The sequence below is a fragment of the Frankliniella occidentalis genome, unplaced genomic scaffold, assembly GCF_000697945.3.
Source record: "Frankliniella occidentalis isolate FOCC.00 unplaced genomic scaffold, Focc_3.1 Scaffold407, whole genome shotgun sequence".
NCBI classification, from domain to species: domain Eukaryota; kingdom Metazoa; phylum Arthropoda; class Insecta; order Thysanoptera; family Thripidae; genus Frankliniella; species Frankliniella occidentalis.
The window spans coordinates 170,835-190,996 of record NW_026267529.1 but is presented as its reverse complement, the minus strand read 5'-3'; the positions used below and the strand labels follow the sequence as shown (position 1 = coordinate 190,996).

Here is a 20,162-nt window from a genome sequence, read left to right as displayed (position 1 = left end):
GGGGGGGGGGAGGAGAGAAAACCGCGCGGCAAGAGTCCAGCGTTTTGTTTCCTCTCTCCACGTTTGCCTACTTACGCGCCGCCAGAGAATGAGAATGAGCTGTTGGCGAGCAGACTTTGCAGAGGGCAGGTCAGCAAACCGTCGTTTACACAGTAGCTCTCTTGTGTTGTCCAGAGCGCGATGCGGCCGCCATGGCGGCTCGTCGTCGCCGTCCTGGCGCTGGCCGCGGCCGCCCTGGGCGCGCCCAGCGGGCCCGCCGGACCGACTAGCGACGCCGTCCTCGGAGCGCCCGCCGACCAGATGCCCATGGAGGCCCGCGACTCGGAGTTCGTCCTGGACGAGGACGCCGCCGACCTGCCGCCGCTGAGCGCGGCCCTGGTCGGACCCGCGGTCCTCAACGGCGGTAAGCCCTTCTTCGTGGACAAGGACCCCGTGACGGGCCAGCTGGACCTGAGTGCGACCAAGGCGGAGCCCGCCGCGCCGCCCGTCAGGGACCCAGGTGAGTCAAGGGGATTTTAATCTCCGAATTTTTCTCGGAAATATTGGAAACTATTACAGATATTTTCGAAAATATTGAAATATTTCTAGAACAATTGAAAAAAAAATCAAATCTTTTAAAGAAATATTCAGCTTTAAAAAATCTTACAAAATTAAAGTCCCTTGAGATGGGGGCTCCCTTTTATGGCACCATTAGCCAGGTGGTGTGCGCGGTGGTCGCGTGCTGTGTTGGCTATATGTACTGTATCGCACAGGATGGAAAAGGGGAGCTCTCTCGCCGGGGCGTGGCCATATGGCACCGTTAACCGTAAAAGAGAGTTTCATTTTTCCGCATTTTCTCCGCGTGGCGTTCATTCTCGGCTGTTTCCCCTCTGTCCGCCGCTGAGCGCAGCCGTGGACTACGACGACTACGAGCAGGCCCACGACGGCATCGACCGCAAGGACACGGCGGGGACGCGCGGCCGGCCCAACGACCTGGACTCGCAGGGCGCGCTCAAGATCGTCACCCCCAACTTCCACGACTTCCTCAACCTGCCCGTCAAGTACTCGAGCGCCGGCGACAAGTACCCACTCATCTCGAGCTCCTACTCCAACACCAAGGTGCAGGGCATCGGGGCCTCGTCGACCACGGGCAGCATCAAGAACCACAAGCCGTACACGCCGCCGAGCACCAAGCCGTCGCCGCAGTACTACACGCTGCCCACCACGACCACGACCACCACGCCGGTGCCCACCGCGCCGACGACCTCGACCACGACGACCACCACGCCCGCACCCACCACCAGGAGGGCCACGACGACGACCACGGTGACCACGACGACAACCACGCCGAGGCCAACAACGGCTAGACCAACGCCGAGGCCGACGCAGAGACCGACGCCGAGGCCGACGCAGAGACCAAAACCCACCACGGCGTCGTCCTTCTGGTCGCTCCTCGAGTCCGAGGAGTACCCCGAGGCCGAGCAGCCCTCCTATCCGTCCGGGCCGTCAGGCCCAGCGGAGAACATCGAGCCGCCGCACGGCTCGTACGGCATGAAGCCCGCCAAGCCGCCGCCGCAGCCCGAGCAGCCTGACTACGGCGGCGACTACAGCTACGAGGACGAGGAGCCCGCGGCGCCCGTCATGTCCGCGAGGCCCCAGAACGCGCACCAGGCCCCAGCGCTGTCCACGTCCGACGCGCCCCCGACCTCCCCGTCCACCACCGTGGCCACGACGCCCTCGACGACGCCGACTACGACCACGACTACGACCACGACCACCCCGGCACCAGCCACGACCACCACCATGGTCACAACGTTCAGGCCGACCACGCGCCGCCCGCAGCTGTCCACCGTCATGATCCTCAAGCCCTTCAACCGCAAGCCCGTCGTGGTAACGGCGAGCCCTGCCGAACCCTCCACGACGACCACGCCCAAGCCCAGCACGACAACGACCACCGCGCCCAGCACCACGACCAGCACGGCGGCGCCGACCACCACCTCGACCACAACGCCGGCGGCCACCACGGCCAACGTGATGCTGGTCCCGGAGCGAGTGGCCGCCCCCAGCAACAAGGTGGTGTTTGAGCAGTCTGTCAGACCGCCGCAGTCGCAGCCTCAGCCGCCCCCATCGAGGCAGCCCACTCGTCCGCGTCCCCAGCAGATCCTGCAGCAGGCGCCGCCACCGCCGCCCCCGCGGGACAGCCCCTATGGCATGGCGGCCAACCAGCCCTTCCGCCCCCTGTACGACCGCCGCCCCGGGCCGCCCGGGCCGATGCCGCCCTACCCGCTGCCGCCGTCCGGGCCGCCCTCGGGCTACGGCGACCTCATCACGGACGCGGGAGGCGACAACAACTACGTGTCCTTCTCCTTCCAGCCGCCCTCGGCGCAGCAGCTCCGACCGCCGCAGCCGCCCCGCTTCCCCGGCGTCGAGCCGCCGCGCCCCAACCCCCCGGGGCCGTTCAGGCAGCCGCCCGCACCCGCGCCTGCGCCCGCGCCCCCCGCCACCGCCGCACCCGAGAGGGAGGAGGTGGCGCCCGCAGAGAAGCTCGACAAGCCCCAGAAGCAGCAACAGCAACAGCCACCACAGCAGCAAACGACCAAAGCGCCCGTGCCGGAGAGCTCGACCAACCGCGTGGTTTTCCCTGATGACAAGAGGGTAGCCGAGCTGCAGGACACCAAGGAGATCGTCGTGCACGGCTCCTTCCAGCACCCATCCGGGGGCCAGTTCGGGCCGCCCCGCGGCGCGCCCCAGGGCGTCGGCCAGGGCCAGGTCATGGACGCGCCGCCGCCACAGCGCCGGCCCGCCTTGCCCAAGCCCACGCCGCCACCGCCCGGCCTGGACATGAGCCCCCCGCTGGACTCGGACCGCGAGGGCTCCGAGCAGCAGCCCGCCTACGAGCTGCCGCCCGGCGCCGCGCCCGCGCCGGACCTCGCCACCGACCTGGTACCGCCCGCCGACCCGGGCAAGAACCGCAACCCCCAGCCCACCAACGACTGGCCGCGCCCGCACTGGGAGAACGCCGGCCGCAAGCCGTACCAGCCGCAGGGACAGCCCCAGGGACAGCCGCAGGGACAGCTGCACGGACAGACTCACGGACAACAGCACGGACAGACTCACGGACAACAGCACGGACAGCCCCATGGACAGACTCACGGACAGACTCACGGACAGACTCACGGACAGCCCCACGGACAGCCTCACGGACAGCCTCACGCACAGGGGGTGGGCCAGCAGCAAGGCCTAAGGCCCAAGCACGACACCCTGCCGCTCGGGCCGCGGGTGCCCCCGCCCGGCATGGGTCCCATGGGCGGTCCCATGCAGGCGCCGCCGGGCTACAAGCTCAAGCCCGACGGCAGCCTGCCCAACATCCTGCCGCAGTTCCGACCCAACGCGCGCCTGAGCGGCCACCCGGAGCAGCACATGCTGGGCATGGGCGGCATGGGCGGGCGGCCGCTGGGCCCGCTGCAGGTGCAGCAGTACCAGCCGCAGCCGCTCCCTACGGGGCTGCAGCCGCAGCGCATGCCCCTCATGGAGCGCGCCGGCGAGGGCAGGCCGCACTCGGTGCTGCCCGCGGCGCCGCACCCCGCGGGGCTGCAGCCGCTGCTCAGGGTGAACCGGCACAACGAGCAGCCCGAGGGGCCGCACCCCGCAGGCCCGCACCCCGCGCGGCCGCAGCCGCACCGCCGCTCGGGGCTGCCCGTGGGCGCGGGCCCCATGGCGGGCCCCATGGCGGCCAGCAGGCGCGTGGCCACGCTCCAGATGATGCAGCAGCGAGGCGTGGGCCCCACGCACCGTGTGCTCTCGCGAGCCGACCTCCCCGCCGGCGCGGACCGACCCCCCGGCGCCGCCCCCGTGTTCCTCGTGTACCCCGTAGAGCACGGCGCGCCCGTGCCGCCCAAGCCCGAGGAGCACGGCGCCAACGCCATCAAGCTGGACGACCTCATGCTGGCCGACGACGGCGGCCCCGCCCGCGGCGACGACCCGGTGCTCAAGCCCGCCCGGCAACCGAGCAAGGCCCAGTTCCCGTACGCCATCGAGCAGCCGGGTGACCTCAGCGAGTCCGTCCGGTGAGCGCTCGCGAGTGTTGGGTAGGCTACCCGCCCCTCACGCCGCCTGACTGGCTCACTCTTTCTCTCCCTCTTTCGTGTCCGCAGGCCTCCTCACGTCGCGGACAAACGCAGGGATGACTTGTACGACAAGCTCGACGACAGCGAGGTGAACGTGATCCCCTACCTTCAGGACTACCTGCCGTTTGCGACAAAGAGGCCGCCGATCGGGCCTCCGCCCACCGCCACTGCCGCCGCCGCCCCCGTCAAGGCCGTCGCCGTCGGACCGGGACCGACTCTGCCGCCCAGGGTCGTCCTGGGCACCGGGACCTCCGCGCCCCCCGTGGCGCTCCAGCAGGCGCAGCCCATCTCGGCGACTCTGAAGACGGTCGTGACGCCGTCCCCCGTCGGCCCCCCGAGCCGACACGAGACGGTCATCGGCGGCGCGTCTGGCGGCTCCGAGTTCACCGTCGGCGCCGTCATGCACACGCTGAGCAACCACCGCCACTCGGAGGACGCGCCCGCACCGCCCCTGTCCGGGCCGCCCGCCGTCGAGCTGGACGACCACGGCTTCCAGGTGAGTGGCGACGGTAAAGTTACCCCACGAGGGAAAATAACGTCACCTTCGGAGAAATGGTTACCGACAGGGCTGTGGTGGTGTTCGCGTTGCAGGCGCCCTTCCAGGCGAGCGTGAGCGTGGAGTCGGCCGGGGGCGCGGCGGGCGGGGCCGGGGGAGTGGCGGGCGCGCCGGCCGGCCCCGTGGAGGGCTGGAGCGTGCTGAGCGGCGGCATGCGCCCCGGCACGGTGGACAAGGCCGACATCCGGGACATCATCAAGGAGAGCAGCACCACGGAGGGCGCGTTCGACTTCGAGAACTTCAAGCCGCAGCTGTTCGGAGGATTCAAGCCCATCCTGCACAGCGCAGACGAGGCGGCGCCCTCGGCCGCGCCCGCCGCCACCGCCGCCTCCACCATGGCCGTCTCGGGCGAGCGGGAGGAGAGATGAGGGGACCCGGAGCCAGCGACTCCTGCGTCAGAGGGGAAAAGAAAGGAATGTTTATCAACAGCCTGTGTCCGGCAGACTCCACCTTTGATTTCAATGCGATTGAAGAGAACAAGTCTGGTGGAGCAGTAGTAGTTCCAGGCCTGGTGTTGCCATCGCCCCTTCCCGATGCTCTCGATCCCTTAGAACACAATTCAGAGGAGAAATAAAAAAAAGATCAACCGGGTCGAAGATAACTGGAGATTCCGCCAATGTGGTGGTAAAAAATTACTGACCACTTTCAATTATAAAAATTAAATGATCAGCTGGGTTGAAGAAAATAAGCGTAGATTTCCAATCTAGTGGTCAAGAATTACCGAACAGTTTCAATTAGATGGTGCTGGTGCAATTAAGGGGAAGGTGGCAACGCAATGCCGTCCGCAGTGGGGTCGGATCCCCCTTTTTCGGGTGTTGGTCTTGCTTGCTGTTGGGTTTGTCAAGGGTTCTGCCCACTGCGCACCTGCTGCTCGCTGCCACAAGCAACTCTGTGATGTCGATAGATGTACAGGTCAAAAATGTCTTTAAGAGCATGTTTGACAAACAAAATATTTCAAAATGTGGAAACATTTTTTATTTCCTTGCATAAGGTTGCTGCTGACAAGACGAACTGTGATTCTCAGGAACAGAGCTCTTATGGCTAAATTCCACATGTCTCTTTTACATTGCAAGTTTGCCAGAGAGGCTAAGAGACTGAAATCAATATCAGTAAAATTGTACGGATTTAGGGTGAATAACAAACCACAGTAAAATCATATTTTGACAACAAATCATAGATAAGTGACAAGTTAAAAAAACAGCAGTATTACATTAATTTGATAAAAAGAAAAGAGCATTAATTACCTAAGTAATTTATTTATTTATTGACTGTGGCTTTATGTGTTCTTCAGTTTCGCCATGCCATAGATACAAGGAAGCAATTGCTCCCAATAATTTGTGATGTGGTTTCTAATAAACATGTGATGAAGTGCCTTTTGGCCATCATAAAACACTATTGATTGTAGAGTAATGCATTTTAAATATTTAGATTATTTTTATCCATTTGTATATACATGCTTAGAACTGTAAACTAGAATATATTTCTTTAGAAAACTTGCATAATCTTATAGGCTACAAATTTTCTCTCATTCTTGTAACTGTAAATATATTTATACTGTTTACCTCTACTTTCTAGTGGTAAATAATCAACAAGAATGACAAAGACAAAGAATGATAAGTGCCAGAATAACAGAGGAAATTAACAATAAAACCACTAAAGTTGCCAAGTTGTAACCTTTCCTTACAGTTAAAGAGTCCTTGGACTTCAAAGCTTGTATCACATTACATGAAAATCTCATAATATTACACTATTGAGAAATCAAAACCGATTGATATATTAGATTACTAGTAATATTGAACATCCATAGGATGCAGAAAATAAGGTACAAATAATACAAAAAAAGCTACCTTTCCTTGCTGAATAGCCTAAGATCAAGTTTGACTTCTACTTCACCAGTTTCAACCTCATGAAGAATCAGACGTTTTGAAATGGGGCCAGGGGTCTCAGAGGAAGATTTGAGAATGTCTGAGATTCGGACTTCAGTGCGACCAAGGAACTCTGAAACATTATTTAAAGCCCCATCAGCACATTTCTTAATTTCTATTTGATTATGATAGAAAGAATGTAAAAAGAAATCAAGAGTAGTACCATCAGGAGAAAAATGACCGCGGTCAAATACTGTAATGCATAATCTATCTTCTTGCAAATCTTTTACTAAAAATTGCATTGATGCGTTCCACTGTGGTGATGGACCACTAGCCACACTGGTTCGATGCTCTTGAGATCCCATTGTCACCTTGCAAAATGCTTCGCATTTACCTGAATGCCCAAGAAGTCATGTGAAGATTAATGAGCAAAGAGAAGCCACAGAGGCAAATACTGTGCAAACATAAAGGATTTTCATGCCAGTCCATATTCTACTACTAAAAGTAAAGATCCATATAACCGAAGTCTACAGCAACAAAGCAAAAATAAGGGGTTAGATACATAGTAAGAGTTTTGGGAAACAGCAGTTCATACCTGAAGGCCTGATCAAAGCCAATTCGTCCCCATGCACTACTGACATTAGAAGAGATGCTTTTGGAGAATGTTGTCGCACTGGAAAGGACAGTTCAGACAGGTAGGGTAGAAAACTAAGAAAACAGTTGGCTGGATAAACCCTTAGGAAAACAACCCGAGTGTAATAGGCTAAAATTACCAAAAACAAATAAGCTGCTATTGTGACATGAGACCTATCAAAGAGAATACCAAAAGAAAGGATTGCTTGAATAAAAGGCTTCATAAGCACTACAGTAGAAAAATCATGCAAAATACACCAAGCAATTGTGATAAAATCAAGGAGGGGTCATGCAAATATTTTTGTGCTGAAAAGATTATTACGAATGTAATGTACCGCTTACCCCCTGAGTGAGAGGAGCTCAGACTTGAGCCGCCCATGACTACCGCTAAGATGCGCCCTACAGCGCCAAACTGAGCTTGTTCTGACAAGAAATTTGGGGTATTGATTGATAAAATTGTAAAATGTCCGCTAATATCAGTTGAGAACCCGCAAGAGTACGTATAGTGACTTACTGGACTGCTGCCGTCGAAAATGACTTTGTTCATTCTCCATAAACTGCCGCTTAGCGTGATCCAGTTTCTTTATCCAAAGATTGCGTTCATTCATACTTGGAGCTAAGAGGACGATAGATAAATTAGCATCACTGCTGTTGTCTATCCTTAGTTCTTTGGTGTCATTGCAGTCGGATAGAGATTCGGCAGGTGAGATCTTTCCAGAGTTGTCAGTAATGACAATATCACTTAATATCATAGGCTGAAATTGGGAAACAATATTAAGTAATTATTATACATAAGGAGAGTAATACAGTATCAATTAAAGTTAACACACACCTTTCTATATAGCTTGTAAGGAACTCCAGTGTTTTTATCAAATGAAAATTGTTTTCCTGCCAGGGACTTAGAGGGTCTAGTAAGCATGAGGAAGTCATTTAAGAGGAATCCCACAAGCTCCTTTCCACTTTTAGCCTGCATAAGATGATAAAATTTACACAACAGACAAAGCAAGAAAAATTTCTAATTATGATAAACACAGGTCTACAAAATGTATATAGTAGAATAGGGTTGATTACCTTCACAAGCACACCGTGATGAAGAAATTTTCTTGGACCCAGAGAATTTGTCAGAGAGTTGAATTCAATTTGCTCATTCAAACCATCACACTGAACATGTTGTTGTAACCATTCTAGGCGATCTGAATTTTCCTTTTCTCTCACTCCTTCATTTACCTGTATACAAATTTAAATTAGAGGGAACAATGAAGTAGGTTTGAGAAAAATGAGACTTTTTAATGTAAAACATTAACCATTAACTGACCTGGTTACATAACTCTTCTGCTTTTGCCAGAGCTTCCACTATGTAAGAGTAATCAGGGTGATGTTCGCTTGTATATTGCAAAATCTGTCAAAAAAAAAAAAAAGAAAGATATATAGACATAGTGTAGGTGAAAAAGATAGAAACCAATAACTTTTGTATCATTCTAACCTTTTTTATAAGCAACGGGTATTTTGTTATTCTTTGCATTGGTTTGATGAGGAATGAACTGAGGGGAAGACCCATGGTGCGGGGGTCACTTTGACAAATTCGAGACACCTCTCGAAATTCTGAGTTGTTTTCCTGGAGATCTTGAAGAGTTGATGCGGCAGTTAGTTGACAGGAGCAGAATCTAATGTAGACCTTCATTCTCGGGAGCTAGCAAGGGAAGCAAAACTACATGAGCATACTGCAGACAAATAAAGAAGATTTAATATAAAAATTTTAGAACACACATTTTCACATAAAATGTCACCTATCATTCGGATTATTGCGCCAGAGCTCATATCACGCCTTACTCTGAGGGCCCTGTGCATAGATGAAAGAATATTGTGAGAGGAAAAAGTAGACAAATAAAACAGTTTATGGATACAGGCATAGGAATGTACCTTAGGAACATATAGTTACACACAATGATTTCCCTCCAGTTAACAAAAACCTTTTGAACTTGTTCTGGAGAGAGAATTCCTTTTTGAACCAAGGGTTTTTCAAATATCTGCAAAAAAAATAAAATAAAAAAAGTACAAAGACAACTATAAATAATAGAGCTGTGTAAATTAGCACCAGTCAAGCAAAGTTGGGCTAAAAAGATATTCCAAATGTATTTCTTACCTCATGAACAATGGACATGTCATCAATGTAAGCTTGCTCTGTACTCATAAGCTCAGTTATACTGTCCTGTCTTTTTCTTTCAATTATGCTCAGGTGGTTAAGGGCTGTAACAAAAGTTCGGAAAAAGAAAAAAAAATTGTAAAGTTTAGAAACATTGTGATTGCTAAGGCTTTATCAGCTTGAGGATCTTAACATATTAACAGATGCATTTTCACCATATTTAGCTCTATGGCAATGATTTTTAGTTATGAATGTGTTTAAATTGGTAAAAAGTGCTAGCCGGAACATTTAGAAAGATTTGCCATCTCTTCAGTTCGATGGAAAGCAGAGATCCGTGCTTTCGCGGGATCTTAACACAACTTTCAAGGAAACCATGAATCACGATTCTGTCGGTGTCGGTCGTTGTAGGGATCCCGAATGTTTTGGTCGGCATTTTAGCGAATATAAAGACATTCAGATGTGAAACCATAGACTTTACAATCAAACATAATGCAAAATGCACTTGTTCATATGTTAACATGTTAAGATGTTAAGATCCTTAAGCTGATAAAGCCTAAATAAATCCTGAGTCAATTCTCTAAAACTATAAGCTTGCCAAACAATGAGCCAAATCAAAAATAATTTAGTATATAGAGATGCAACTGTAATTCAGGAAAAAGAACAAAGATAAGGGCCATAGCTAAGTTAGTCAGTAAATTTTGCAAATTCAGGATCTCTAAGAAATATTGAAAAGACACTTTTAGTTGCCTTTAGGATGGGCGAATTCAATTAATAGGAATATCAGCGGTAATCGGATTAATTGGGTCAATTGTATTAACACAAAGATATGGGTCGCATGCGTTTCATATATTACATAGACACAAAGATTGGCATCCCAATGGTGAAAGCCTATCACAACAATACTTTCTAAACAAATACTGAAGCACAAAAACTGAACAATCACTCTAAAGTTAAACAAAAATTAAAAACAAAAGAAAAAAAACAAAGAAAAACAGGCTTGAAGCTGGGTAACAAAATACATGTAGAGCATGTTTTAGCATGCTTGTCAAAAACAAACCATCAAAACAAAAACAGAGAAATAAATTAATTGTTGAAAGATGTGTAAGGCTCTCTAACACACATTGTTTCATAAAATTCCAACCAACAAAACTTATTGTTGTAGAGCATACTTACATCTTCAATTTAAATTGTGTTCATGATACATTTGCACATATGTACGAGATCTGCCATTTTGTCTTGATATGGACAAACAGTAAGTTAAATTTTTCAATATGATTCCTTGATGACATGACTTAAACCATTTTAAAGTGTGTAAGAAGTTCTTTTTGGGACATCAACATGAAAGACAAGCAAATAAATGAATCAGTTTATTAAGATGCATTACCATGTGCTTAGCACATGTAAATTCTACAGTTGCAATAACAAACTTATGTATATGGTCTGGAATGCAACTTCAACAATAACATCTACTAAAGCTCTAGGCTTCATTTTCTTTTAAAGTTTCTTTGAGTGTTTACTGGTCTATTGTTCACTCCCTCAAGGAAGCATTAAGGACAAATCCTGTGAATAACCAAAAACAGCAAAACCATAACTATGACTTAATTATGCTTTCCAAATACATTTCATAAACCAAGCACTGGAAATGATTCTAGTTTGCTTTTGAAATTAATGCGTCTCCGCACATGGTATCCAAACTCTCTTTCCTTTTTACTTTGCACAAGGGAGTCCAAAGACCAAACCACAGTTAACTAGGTCACGCAGTTGTCTGATTATCACACAAAATAATCTCATTACTTCCATATACAAATTTCCTGAGGCAGTATTACTGACTTAAGAAAACTGACTAAGTAGTACACAATAAAGATATACCCGATACACACATCATCACTTTAAAAGTAATAATAATTTGATAACAAATTACCGTAACAACAGGTCTGATAAGAGTGCCTGGGAAGTAACATAGGTCAACAAAAAATTGCCTATAACATACTCTATAATTGTAACTTAACAACAAACAACACATGATGATGAATTTGTGACAATGGTTTCTCAGGCAAAAATATTAAACCTACATGATTATAAATAGTCTATAATAATGTTTGTTGGTTTTTTCCTGTGATATTTGAAAGAGATTCAAGCCACTTTCTTGGCTTGATGTGCATGGTAAGTGTTCAATACACATTATAATTTGAGGCAGTGTAGCAACAGGCAACACATGCATTTCCTGCTTAGTCACTAAGAATAAGAGCATTATTGTTTGAATAGGAACAATCAATAAGTATACCTTCTCGTGAGCATAACCTTCACTGGTGCAGGCCAGTGCAAAGATTAATACACTAGGTATTTTAATGACTTTAAAGCTGATTTGCATGAAACAAATAAAAAGTAAGATTATGGCACAAACAAAATTCCAGCACTAAGTTGGTATGTTGGTCTACCAAAATAGAGCAATGATATTTAGATCACAAGCATGAGTGAAAAATTTATCATCTACCTAAACAAAAAGGTGACATGACTTAGGTTGATTGAAAACCGGGGCATGAAGAACAAACCAAGAACATTAAGGCCACATCAACATTTTCAATGAAATTTTCTGCTGACATTTTCCTATACTGGATGTTTAAGAGCTACAGACAAAATATACTGGGAATTCATTACTCAACTAAATATACATCTGATTATATAAAAAATAACAATGTAGAAGCCTATAAATTTTGTAAACATAAAAGACATAGTGACAGGGGCAATCACCAAAAAATAATACAGTTCTGTGGAGCAGAGAAAATGTCAAGGGAAGGGAATGTCATAAGGAGGATAGGACCCCAACAATTAACAATAATACACAATTGAGTTCATGGAGCAATTATCGCTTTCAACAAGTTTGCCACCTAAAAACGGCCCATCACCGTAATAAAAAGTATTTGGCAGGGCAAGAGGCCTTGCACAAAACCCTACAAGATTCTGATGTCTTGAAAGTTCTTTTTTTTTTTTTTTTTTACAGAGAATATACAGGTGCATTGACAGTTTAAAGTAAGGGGCCACATTCAAAAAATCAAGCCCAACAGAGAGCCAAAGAGCTACAAAATTAAAATAACAATATCAACTATTGGATTGATAAATACATACAACAATGTAACAATGAGAAGTGCTGTCAGTCAATTCAGAGTACACTAAAATAGACTGAAAATAACAAGGCAATATAGAAAATGTCTCCCTTCAAAACAATTGGTTTAAAAAAAATCAATATAAGGTTAACATAAATTGAGATGAGATAAGCCTAACTAAACACACATTGCAGGGCATAACTAGTTTCCATAGGGTTGAGACAATTAAAAGCTCCGAAAACTTAAGTAACGCATACAACATTCATAAAGTAATTAATCACTAAAGCCAAAAGCTGATAAACAAGCGCTTTAAAACACACATAGCTCCAAAATTGATAGAAAATACTTGATTGTAAGACTCAAACAAAATACTACACATTTCACAAAGAATGAGAAGTAACGACATGTTTGGAAGCTTACAAGGTGTTTTCATTTGATCTGCTGAACAGAAAATTATTTTAAAAATTGCATGTTTACTTGTCCATGTAAGGGACTCAGAACAAGTATCTCAGTTCATCCATGCATTAATGTTCTTTCTTTGAATGGATAAAGATTATACTAAAGTCGTACAACCAAGAGGAAAATGTATAATGACATGAATACTCTTAAGAATAAGGAGAGTGGGACACTGCAGCTGTTGACATGCCATACTTTTCTTCAGGATCTCCATTTCCGCCAAACTCAATTCCTACAAGTCCACAACACAACACAAAAACAAAGGCATCAGGGATCACCCTAAATGGCAGATTAGATATAACTCCACAAAACAGACACTTGTTCATATTATTCTAACTTTTTAACATTTAATTCCCCACTACCATATTAGATGATAAGTAAAAGACAATTACTTACAGAGAGGGGCAACATAATTGCTCGGGAAGAGGCCAGATACGCCATTCAATTCCCCTCGCCACCAAGCTGCTTCTTCCTTTGCAAGAATGGTAATCGTGTCATCTTTTTCAAAGCTTAGTTCATCTTCATTTTGGGCAATATACTGATAGAGGGCAATCACTTTTTCTGTAAACGATTGGGAATGTTTATAGATAACGAGCATTTGAAATTCAAAATACATTCTTGTCCTAGTGAACCTATCTTACCAAGTCCCGAATCCCTGGTCATATTCATGGGTGTTGGTGACGGGGAGGGAGAAGCTGCAGCAGATGTGACTGTGGTTGCTGGTGGAGTGTCCTGCCCAGACTTTTTCTGCACTAACTTGACATAGGAAGCTGGGAACCACCCAACTTGACGTTTTTTGCCTTTAGCCTGAAAAATGATGGCAAATATTTTTCTTTGTTTTCTCTAAACCGTTGTGCCTAAGTTCAAATACCTACATATAGAATGAACAAAACTTTACCTGAAGTTCTCCCTCCCACCAACCAGTGTCAGTCTTCTTGCGCACCATGATTAGTTGGCCCCTGTTGAGACTCAGTTGCTCTGCGCTTGTGGCTTGATAAGGAGCCAGAACTGTTGCTATTTCTGGTTTCTTTGCTTTTGAGCCCTAGAATAGAAAAGGAAATTAGTATTTATTTGAGGTTTTGTTGGCAGTATCTTGAACCAATCAATCAAAATACAAAATTTTCATGGCTTTGCCATTTTTGATTGTGAACTGTTCGATTGAGAATGGAACTTTGTCAGTGAAAGAATAAGAGGTGAAATGTAAGAGCAAAAAATCTTTCATGCACAAAATATAACTGGGAAAAGGAATACCTTGCTGTCAGCATCCTCTTCAGCCTGGCCCCGTTGAGAAAGAATCACACAATACAATCAACTACACAGCATATTCAAAATAGTGTATTGTGCACTACACATAATGTCAAAACAATCAAATGCATCAAGAGGACAGTGAAAAACGCAGAGAAATTTCAAATTTGAAAAATGTTTACCAACTTGTGAGGTGTTTCGTAGAAAAAAAATAATTGAAATTGATTTAGATTAAAATTTACAATTTTTGAATGCTTTCCAACAATACTCTTGAGTTCACAAACCATAGCAAGCAAGTCGCACAGGTTTGGAGGGGAAAGAAAGTTTTGATACATACTAAAAGTGCTCAAAATTTACAGCAAATGAGTGAGATAGGTTGGTGAGCACTACGGCATGAATTTTGTGACAAAATATTTGATACTACCGGTTAGTGAAGAATGCACTACAGATGGTGTGCCTTAGTTGCTCTACAATAAAATACCATCTAGAGAAAGCAAGTGATTGAAGAAAGTCAAAGTAGGTAGCTATGTATATCCTTAGAGTGGAAAACTTTGACAGGCAAATCAATTATGGTATGGTGTAATTAAAAATGGTGGTAAAACGAAAACTACAGAGAAAAATTGGAATTCTGCTTGCCTAATGCAGAAATTCTGCACTTTTAGAAAACTTACCAAAGTGGATTGGTTGAGAGCAGCAAAATCAGGTGTAGCAGGCTTCACTTGCTGAGGTACAGACTGTAAACAACACAAGGATCCACACACAATGAAAACAGCCATAGCAAATTCAAATTACCTCTAAATTTCTCTTGCCCTTTCTTTTTTGGTGTGTGAAACTATACCTGTGATTCAAATGCAGATTTAGACATAGCTGCTGCAACTTCTTCAGAAATGTCAGATGGTGCAGTCTGTACAACTGCAGAGGGTGCTGGTGCAGGAGCAGAGCCCTCTGTGGACTACAACACACCACACACAAAATTGGGATTGAGTCATCGTGCATGTTAGTGGGTGCAAGTAAGTTTAATGTTAACAACTTTGAATTTTGTCAGTTTTGAATTTAAAGAATCACACCATAAACAAGAACAAACAAACACAAAACAACACACATCCACATTTAAAAACAAGAACTTACCTCACTCTTTTGAACGTAATTAGATGGGAAAATTCCAGTGCGATCACCGATCACTCCAGTCCACCAATCCCCATCTTTCTTCACCACTAATACCATCTCTCCTTGACCAAAACACAAGTCCCCTGGTTCCCCAGAGTCATATGGGTACATAGACATGTACCACTCTGAAAGTAGAAACAAAAGGACTCAAAGTTGATTTAAATGAAAAGATAAATGGAGGAAAAGAGTAAATGAAAAGTCTAGTCCTTTGTACCTCCATCACCAACTGCCTCTGGGGCGGCTGCAAGTGGAGCTGCAGCTTGTGTTGCAGTCAAAGAGGGATCCGCCGCAGCAGATCCTGCATCACTAACATTCTCAGGCACCTCGGCAATACCCCTATAACATCATATAATAGTTATGTCAAACAGAGAATGATATGATAGCAGCAAAACTGTGAGGAGTTAACGTACTCCAGCCGAGCTGTTGTGGCTGCGGCGTCCACAGCTGCGGCGTCCACAGCCGCGGCCGCCTCAGCTGGTGTGTCCAAGGGTTCTACGTAAGTCTCAGGGAACCAACCCGTGTGTCCCCGAATCTCACCAGCCAGCCACCCAGGCTCACCACTCTGAGTAACAGGAACCTGACAAAGATAGGTCAAATCTCAATCAATAATTAGCTTCAATAACAATACAGTGAAAAGGCAATAGAAGTAATTACAACCATAATTATATCTCCAGGCTGGAAGGAAATTTCATCCTGATTGCGAGCCACAAACTCATAAAGAGCCCGGTACCGTAAGAGACCACTCTCTGAAATAATGATTGAAAACAAAAAAATTATCAGAGGAATTATTAAAGGGAAGTCATAGTTCAAGAACTGGAGGAATTAGGAAATAAAAAGCAAGACAACCTGCTGCTGGAGTGATTGTGTCAACAGCTGCAGGTGTGTCGTCACTCCAAGATGGCGCAGAGTCCCATGCTGAGCTACCCCATGCAGCATTGACATCAAGAGGATCATTTCTCTTTTTCTTTAGTTGCAGCACCTACAACATAATAAAGGATGTATAAGATAAAATAATAAATTATTTTACTGATGAAAGAGGATTCACAGTATATACTACGAACTTTATTGCGTCGCTCATCATAAGTTGCGTAGAGTGTTTCACATTCAGATACAAGGGTTGAAAGCTCATTCTTCAGGTCACCAAGCTGAGAGTTGTTGTTTTGCATGTCTTCTAATTTAACCTCGACCTACAATTTAGAAGTTTAGCTCAAGTTAATTCAGATAACTTTCAACACAAAGGTGCTTCCTGAAAAACTAGAGGAGCTACATTTACCTCTTTTTCAAGATCAGCAATTTTATCTCGGAGTTGCTTTAAAGCAATTTGCTTGGCACTTGCTGCTTGAGCCAAAGCTTCTTTGTTGTCATCATCTTGCCCCTGATTCATCTTGTTCTTATTCTCCAGACGTGCTTTCTCCTGGCTTACCATTAAAAGCCTGTTATTTTGGTCTTTTAGCTTGTGCTTGAGTGCCTGCATTTCACTCATTTGTGTGTCACGTGTTCCACGCATACCATCAATGGTAGTTTTGATAGAAGCCACATTCAAACGTGTCTCACTAATCTTAGTGGTTAATTCTTTAACTTTTTCATTCTAAAATAAATTTAGTTTAAAATGTTAAATTTAAACACTAACAAAGGTTACTTAAAAGAGCTATAACAGTAAAGATTTCAAAGACTTACAAGTTGAGAGAGATCTATTCCAAGCTTTTGGTTTTGAGCTTTTAATGATAAAACTTTTTCCTGCTCTTTTTGTCTAGCCTGTTGAAGTTCTTGGTTGCGTTGCTTTTCCCATTCCTGCTGTCTTTGACGCTCCATTTCTCTTCTAGCTGCTTCACGCTGCTCAAGCTGAGCTTTCCTCTGCTCCTCTCGCTCTTGCTCCAGTTCCCTCTGGCGCTGAAGCTGCCTCTCCATCTCTTCTTGACGTCGTCGTTCTTGTTCCAATCTGAAGGACACAATGATATGAGATCAAAGCCAAAATATAAAAATTGATAGAGTAAAACTCTAGTTCCAGTGGAGTACAATACCTAATTTTTTCCCGTTTCTCCTGTTCTTCTCGTTCCTTACGCTCTCTTTCCTCTTGTTCCTTGCGCTGTATATCTAATAGTGATTTCCGTCTGCGCTCGAGTTCTGCTTGACCTTTCTCAAAGTTCTCTTTCCTCTTATCCTCAAAAGTCACTACAGAGATAAAACTAAGTTAAGGGGAGCTTAGGAGGACACACTAATAGGAAGAACTTACAGAATTTTAACTAACCACCACTTATGAGCATAGAGGCAGGGTCCTGCTCAATTCCCTTTTCAGAACCAGGGGTATTTCCAGGACCTGCTCCGGCAACACTCCCTTGTCTTTGTCGTCTAAACGCAGGGGGGATAAGATCTGCTGGTAGAGGCACAGGAATCTTCTCTCCAGCCTTTGCCATATCACAAAGATGCAAGGCCAGTACAAATTCATCGCATGAGAGGCGACCATCAGAGTCCATATCCGCCAAACCCCTAAAATTGAGGAAAGAAGAAGTGCACTTGAGATGTTCCATTGTTTATACAGTTTTAAAGGCAGTTCACAAAATACACACCATATTTGAGCAAGAACACGTTGGTGTACTCCTGTGCTAACCATGATGTTCCTTGCTTGAGGTCCAGAAAGAAAACCAGACCTAGCACGATCCGTTGTATTGAACAACTGGGTGTACTTTAATTTTGACTGGTGGGGTACAGCCCATTCCATGTGATATCCAAACCTTGAATAAAAACAAATGATAATATAACATTTCTACAAAAAACAGAAACAATTAAGACGCATCCCCAGAGCGCTGATATTGCAGAATTTGTCTGGCATACCCGCCCCCAATGGAATCATCTGAATAGATAGATAGATATTTCTTTTTAGTAGTACGCTACACAATACCCACCCAAGATCAACAGATCCCATTCGTTCCCCACTGTAGCTTCCTGTGGCACTGCCTGGTGCTATGAAGAAAAGATAAAGGACAATGTAAAGATAGAGTACATTATTTGCAATTTACAGAACAAAAAGTAATGCACAGTTTCAGAAGCTGCAGAAGCTTACCACTTGTTGGAGTTCCGGTAAGAGACGGTGTTGCTGGTTTGTTTAAGTCCAAAGGCGCAACTGGAACACCTTGTGCGCCTGTAGGAAGGGGAGAAACTGGAGTCACCCCTGGCATAGGAGTCATGCCAGGAGCAGATGGTACAACCCCTGGAATCATACCTGGTACCACTGGCGCTACTCCAGGAATATTACCTGGCATCGCTCCAGGCATGGAACCTGACATGAGAGGCATTCCTGCAATTAAGAATAAGTTCCAGTTGCAGTTTTGAAAAAATGTTGTGTGTCGACAGATACAAAGTGGTTGATTCTTGAATAAACTATCCTGAGATATAAACATACCTGGCTGAGGTACTGATGGCGGGATGGCGCCTGTGACACCCACTCCAATAGGCATAGGTTGAGTTGTTATGGGCACGCCTGTTGGCAGGGCAGGCATACGTGGCAGGTTGGCCATATTAGGCAAAGGAGGAATGGGAGGGGGTACTCCATCCAGCATACCTAGAAATACGTATATAAGTACCGGTACAAAATTTCACTGATAACAAGACAGCACTATTAGCAAGAATATTTCTCACATACCGGATCCAGAAAGAGGTGCAACACCTGGAACAGGTGCAGCCATTGGTGCAGCCATTGGTGCAGCCATTGGTGCAGCCATCTTTGGAGCCATTGGTGCAGCCATTGGTGCAGCCATCAGTGCAGCCATTGGTGCAGCCATTGGTGCAGCCATTGGTGCAGCCATTGGTGCTACTGCAGGCGGAGCAACAGTCTGCACGAGCGACTGGATCATTATAGGAGGCAAAGTTTTGGGGATTTCAAAGCCCCGGAGCTTGAGGTTAATAAGTTTACAGGCAATACTGAATTCATGGATGTTCATTTTTCCATCCGCATCCGTGTCAGCGAGTCCCCTGATCAAGGAAAGCAAAGATATCATAGCAGCCGGGTTGTTTAACACATACAGTTCAGAAATGAGATGACCATTTACCATATTTGGCCAAGGACTGGAGGAGGCAACTGAGATTGTAAAAGAAATCCTTTGGCTTGGTCTCCTGTAACAACTCCATTGATAGGTTTGAGGGACTGAAACTGCTCTTCATAGCGTGCTCGCTCTCGGGGCTGAACTATCCAAGCTTCCATGGCTCCTTAGGGAAGTGAATAAGTCTTAACATGGAGAAAATTCAAAGACAAACCAATGAAAGGGTTAAAAACAAATCTTACCTGGTGCAGCAGCCATTTTACTAAAACTCTGAAAAGTGTAAGTAAAACAATTTTTTGAGATATTAAAATTAGCAGCTAAACACACATCAGATTAGTGCATCCCACACGAAAATCACACCGAGAAAAATAATTGAATAGAAATAGATAAAACTGATTCACAATGTAAAACTTTTTAACTATAAACAAAATATTGATTGGTGACCCATAACCTGAGCACTTCAACACATTTACTGCGAGATCCGCTGGTTCATACAGAAGTAATAGATAAAAAAAAATTAAAAGAAAAAAAGTCCTGAAAACTTGCATAAGAAAACTCTAAGCACCAGAATGTGAAAAGTTCCCTATTCTAACAACCCTTTTAAACATGAAGGGGAAGGAAATTGTCAGGTAGATCACGGATGAAATATACCTTACCAGCTTAATTACTGTCCAATAATCGTCATATTCTGATCGAGTCTAAATTTATTTGATCATCAGTCACTCTTTCTTCTCCTTTCCCTGGAGAATTTCCAAAATATTTAGCCGACAGGTTCACCTAGATCAAGAAGCAAGGTGGATGATGTTCTGTCACTTTAGGGGTGGGTGGGGCGGGCAAGGATTAGGGTGAG

General features: G+C 46.0%; 2 protein-coding genes across 7 annotated transcripts in view; one reads left to right on the top strand and one right to left on the bottom strand.

Moving 5' to 3' along the window:
• The window catches only part of LOC113202312 (trithorax group protein osa-like), a 13,298-nt gene extending 6,970 nt beyond the window's left edge, over window positions 1–6,328 (top strand). For both annotated transcript variants that reach the window (XM_026416476.2, XM_026416475.2), the window contains exons 2-5: window positions 175–499; window positions 890–4,046; window positions 4,134–4,602; window positions 4,698–6,328. In XM_026416476.2, the coding sequence (XP_026272261.1) occupies window positions 181–499; window positions 890–4,046; window positions 4,134–4,602; window positions 4,698–5,030 (4,278 nt within the window). In that variant the 5' untranslated portion in view covers window positions 175–180 and the 3' untranslated portion in view covers window positions 5,031–6,328. The remainder of the gene's footprint in view (window positions 1–174; window positions 500–889; window positions 4,047–4,133; window positions 4,603–4,697) is intronic.
• On the bottom strand, window positions 5,623–20,138 carry LOC113202311 (intersectin-1). Of its 5 annotated transcripts, none has more exons than XM_026416470.2 (35): window positions 19,969–20,138; window positions 19,555–19,582; window positions 19,322–19,478; window positions 18,916–19,244; window positions 18,676–18,834; window positions 18,337–18,570; window positions 18,179–18,236; window positions 17,843–18,007; window positions 17,524–17,762; window positions 17,297–17,447; window positions 16,953–17,214; window positions 16,549–16,863; window positions 16,337–16,462; window positions 16,122–16,254; window positions 15,933–16,021; window positions 15,686–15,852; window positions 15,490–15,611; window positions 15,237–15,400; window positions 14,947–15,060; window positions 14,780–14,842; window positions 14,115–14,138; window positions 13,762–13,905; window positions 13,505–13,670; window positions 13,260–13,424; window positions 9,304–9,407; window positions 9,081–9,187; window positions 8,928–9,000; window positions 8,644–8,850; window positions 8,476–8,559; window positions 8,232–8,387; window positions 7,993–8,127; window positions 7,675–7,915; window positions 7,503–7,583; window positions 6,751–6,921; window positions 5,623–6,660 (listed from the first exon to the last, which is right to left on the bottom strand). In XM_026416470.2, exons 2-35 carry the CDS (start codon window positions 19,568–19,570, stop codon window positions 6,506–6,508), a joined length of 5,076 nt encoding a protein of 1,691 aa, XP_026272255.2. In that variant the 5' UTR covers window positions 19,571–19,582; window positions 19,969–20,138; the 3' UTR covers window positions 5,623–6,505. The 5 variants fall into 5 exon arrangements, with proteins under 5 accessions (XP_026272255.2, XP_026272256.2, XP_026272257.2 ...); XM_026416471.2 differs by lacking the exon at window positions 7,503–7,583 and adding an exon at window positions 7,123–7,200; XM_026416472.2 differs by having other exon boundaries at window positions 19,322–19,475.
• Between the last annotated feature and the right edge of the window lie 24 nt (window positions 20,139–20,162).

Coding starts and splice junctions, on each gene's coding strand:
- LOC113202311 (XM_026416470.2), bottom strand. Junction 9,408..13,259: donor CAATTATGTTGCCCCTCTCT/GTAAGTAATTGT, acceptor CTTTTGTTACAG/CCCTTAACCACCTGAGCATA. Junction 8,560..8,643: donor ACCCGTTGCTTATAAAAAAG/GTTAGAATGATA, acceptor TTTTTTTGACAG/ATTTTGCAATATACAAGCGA.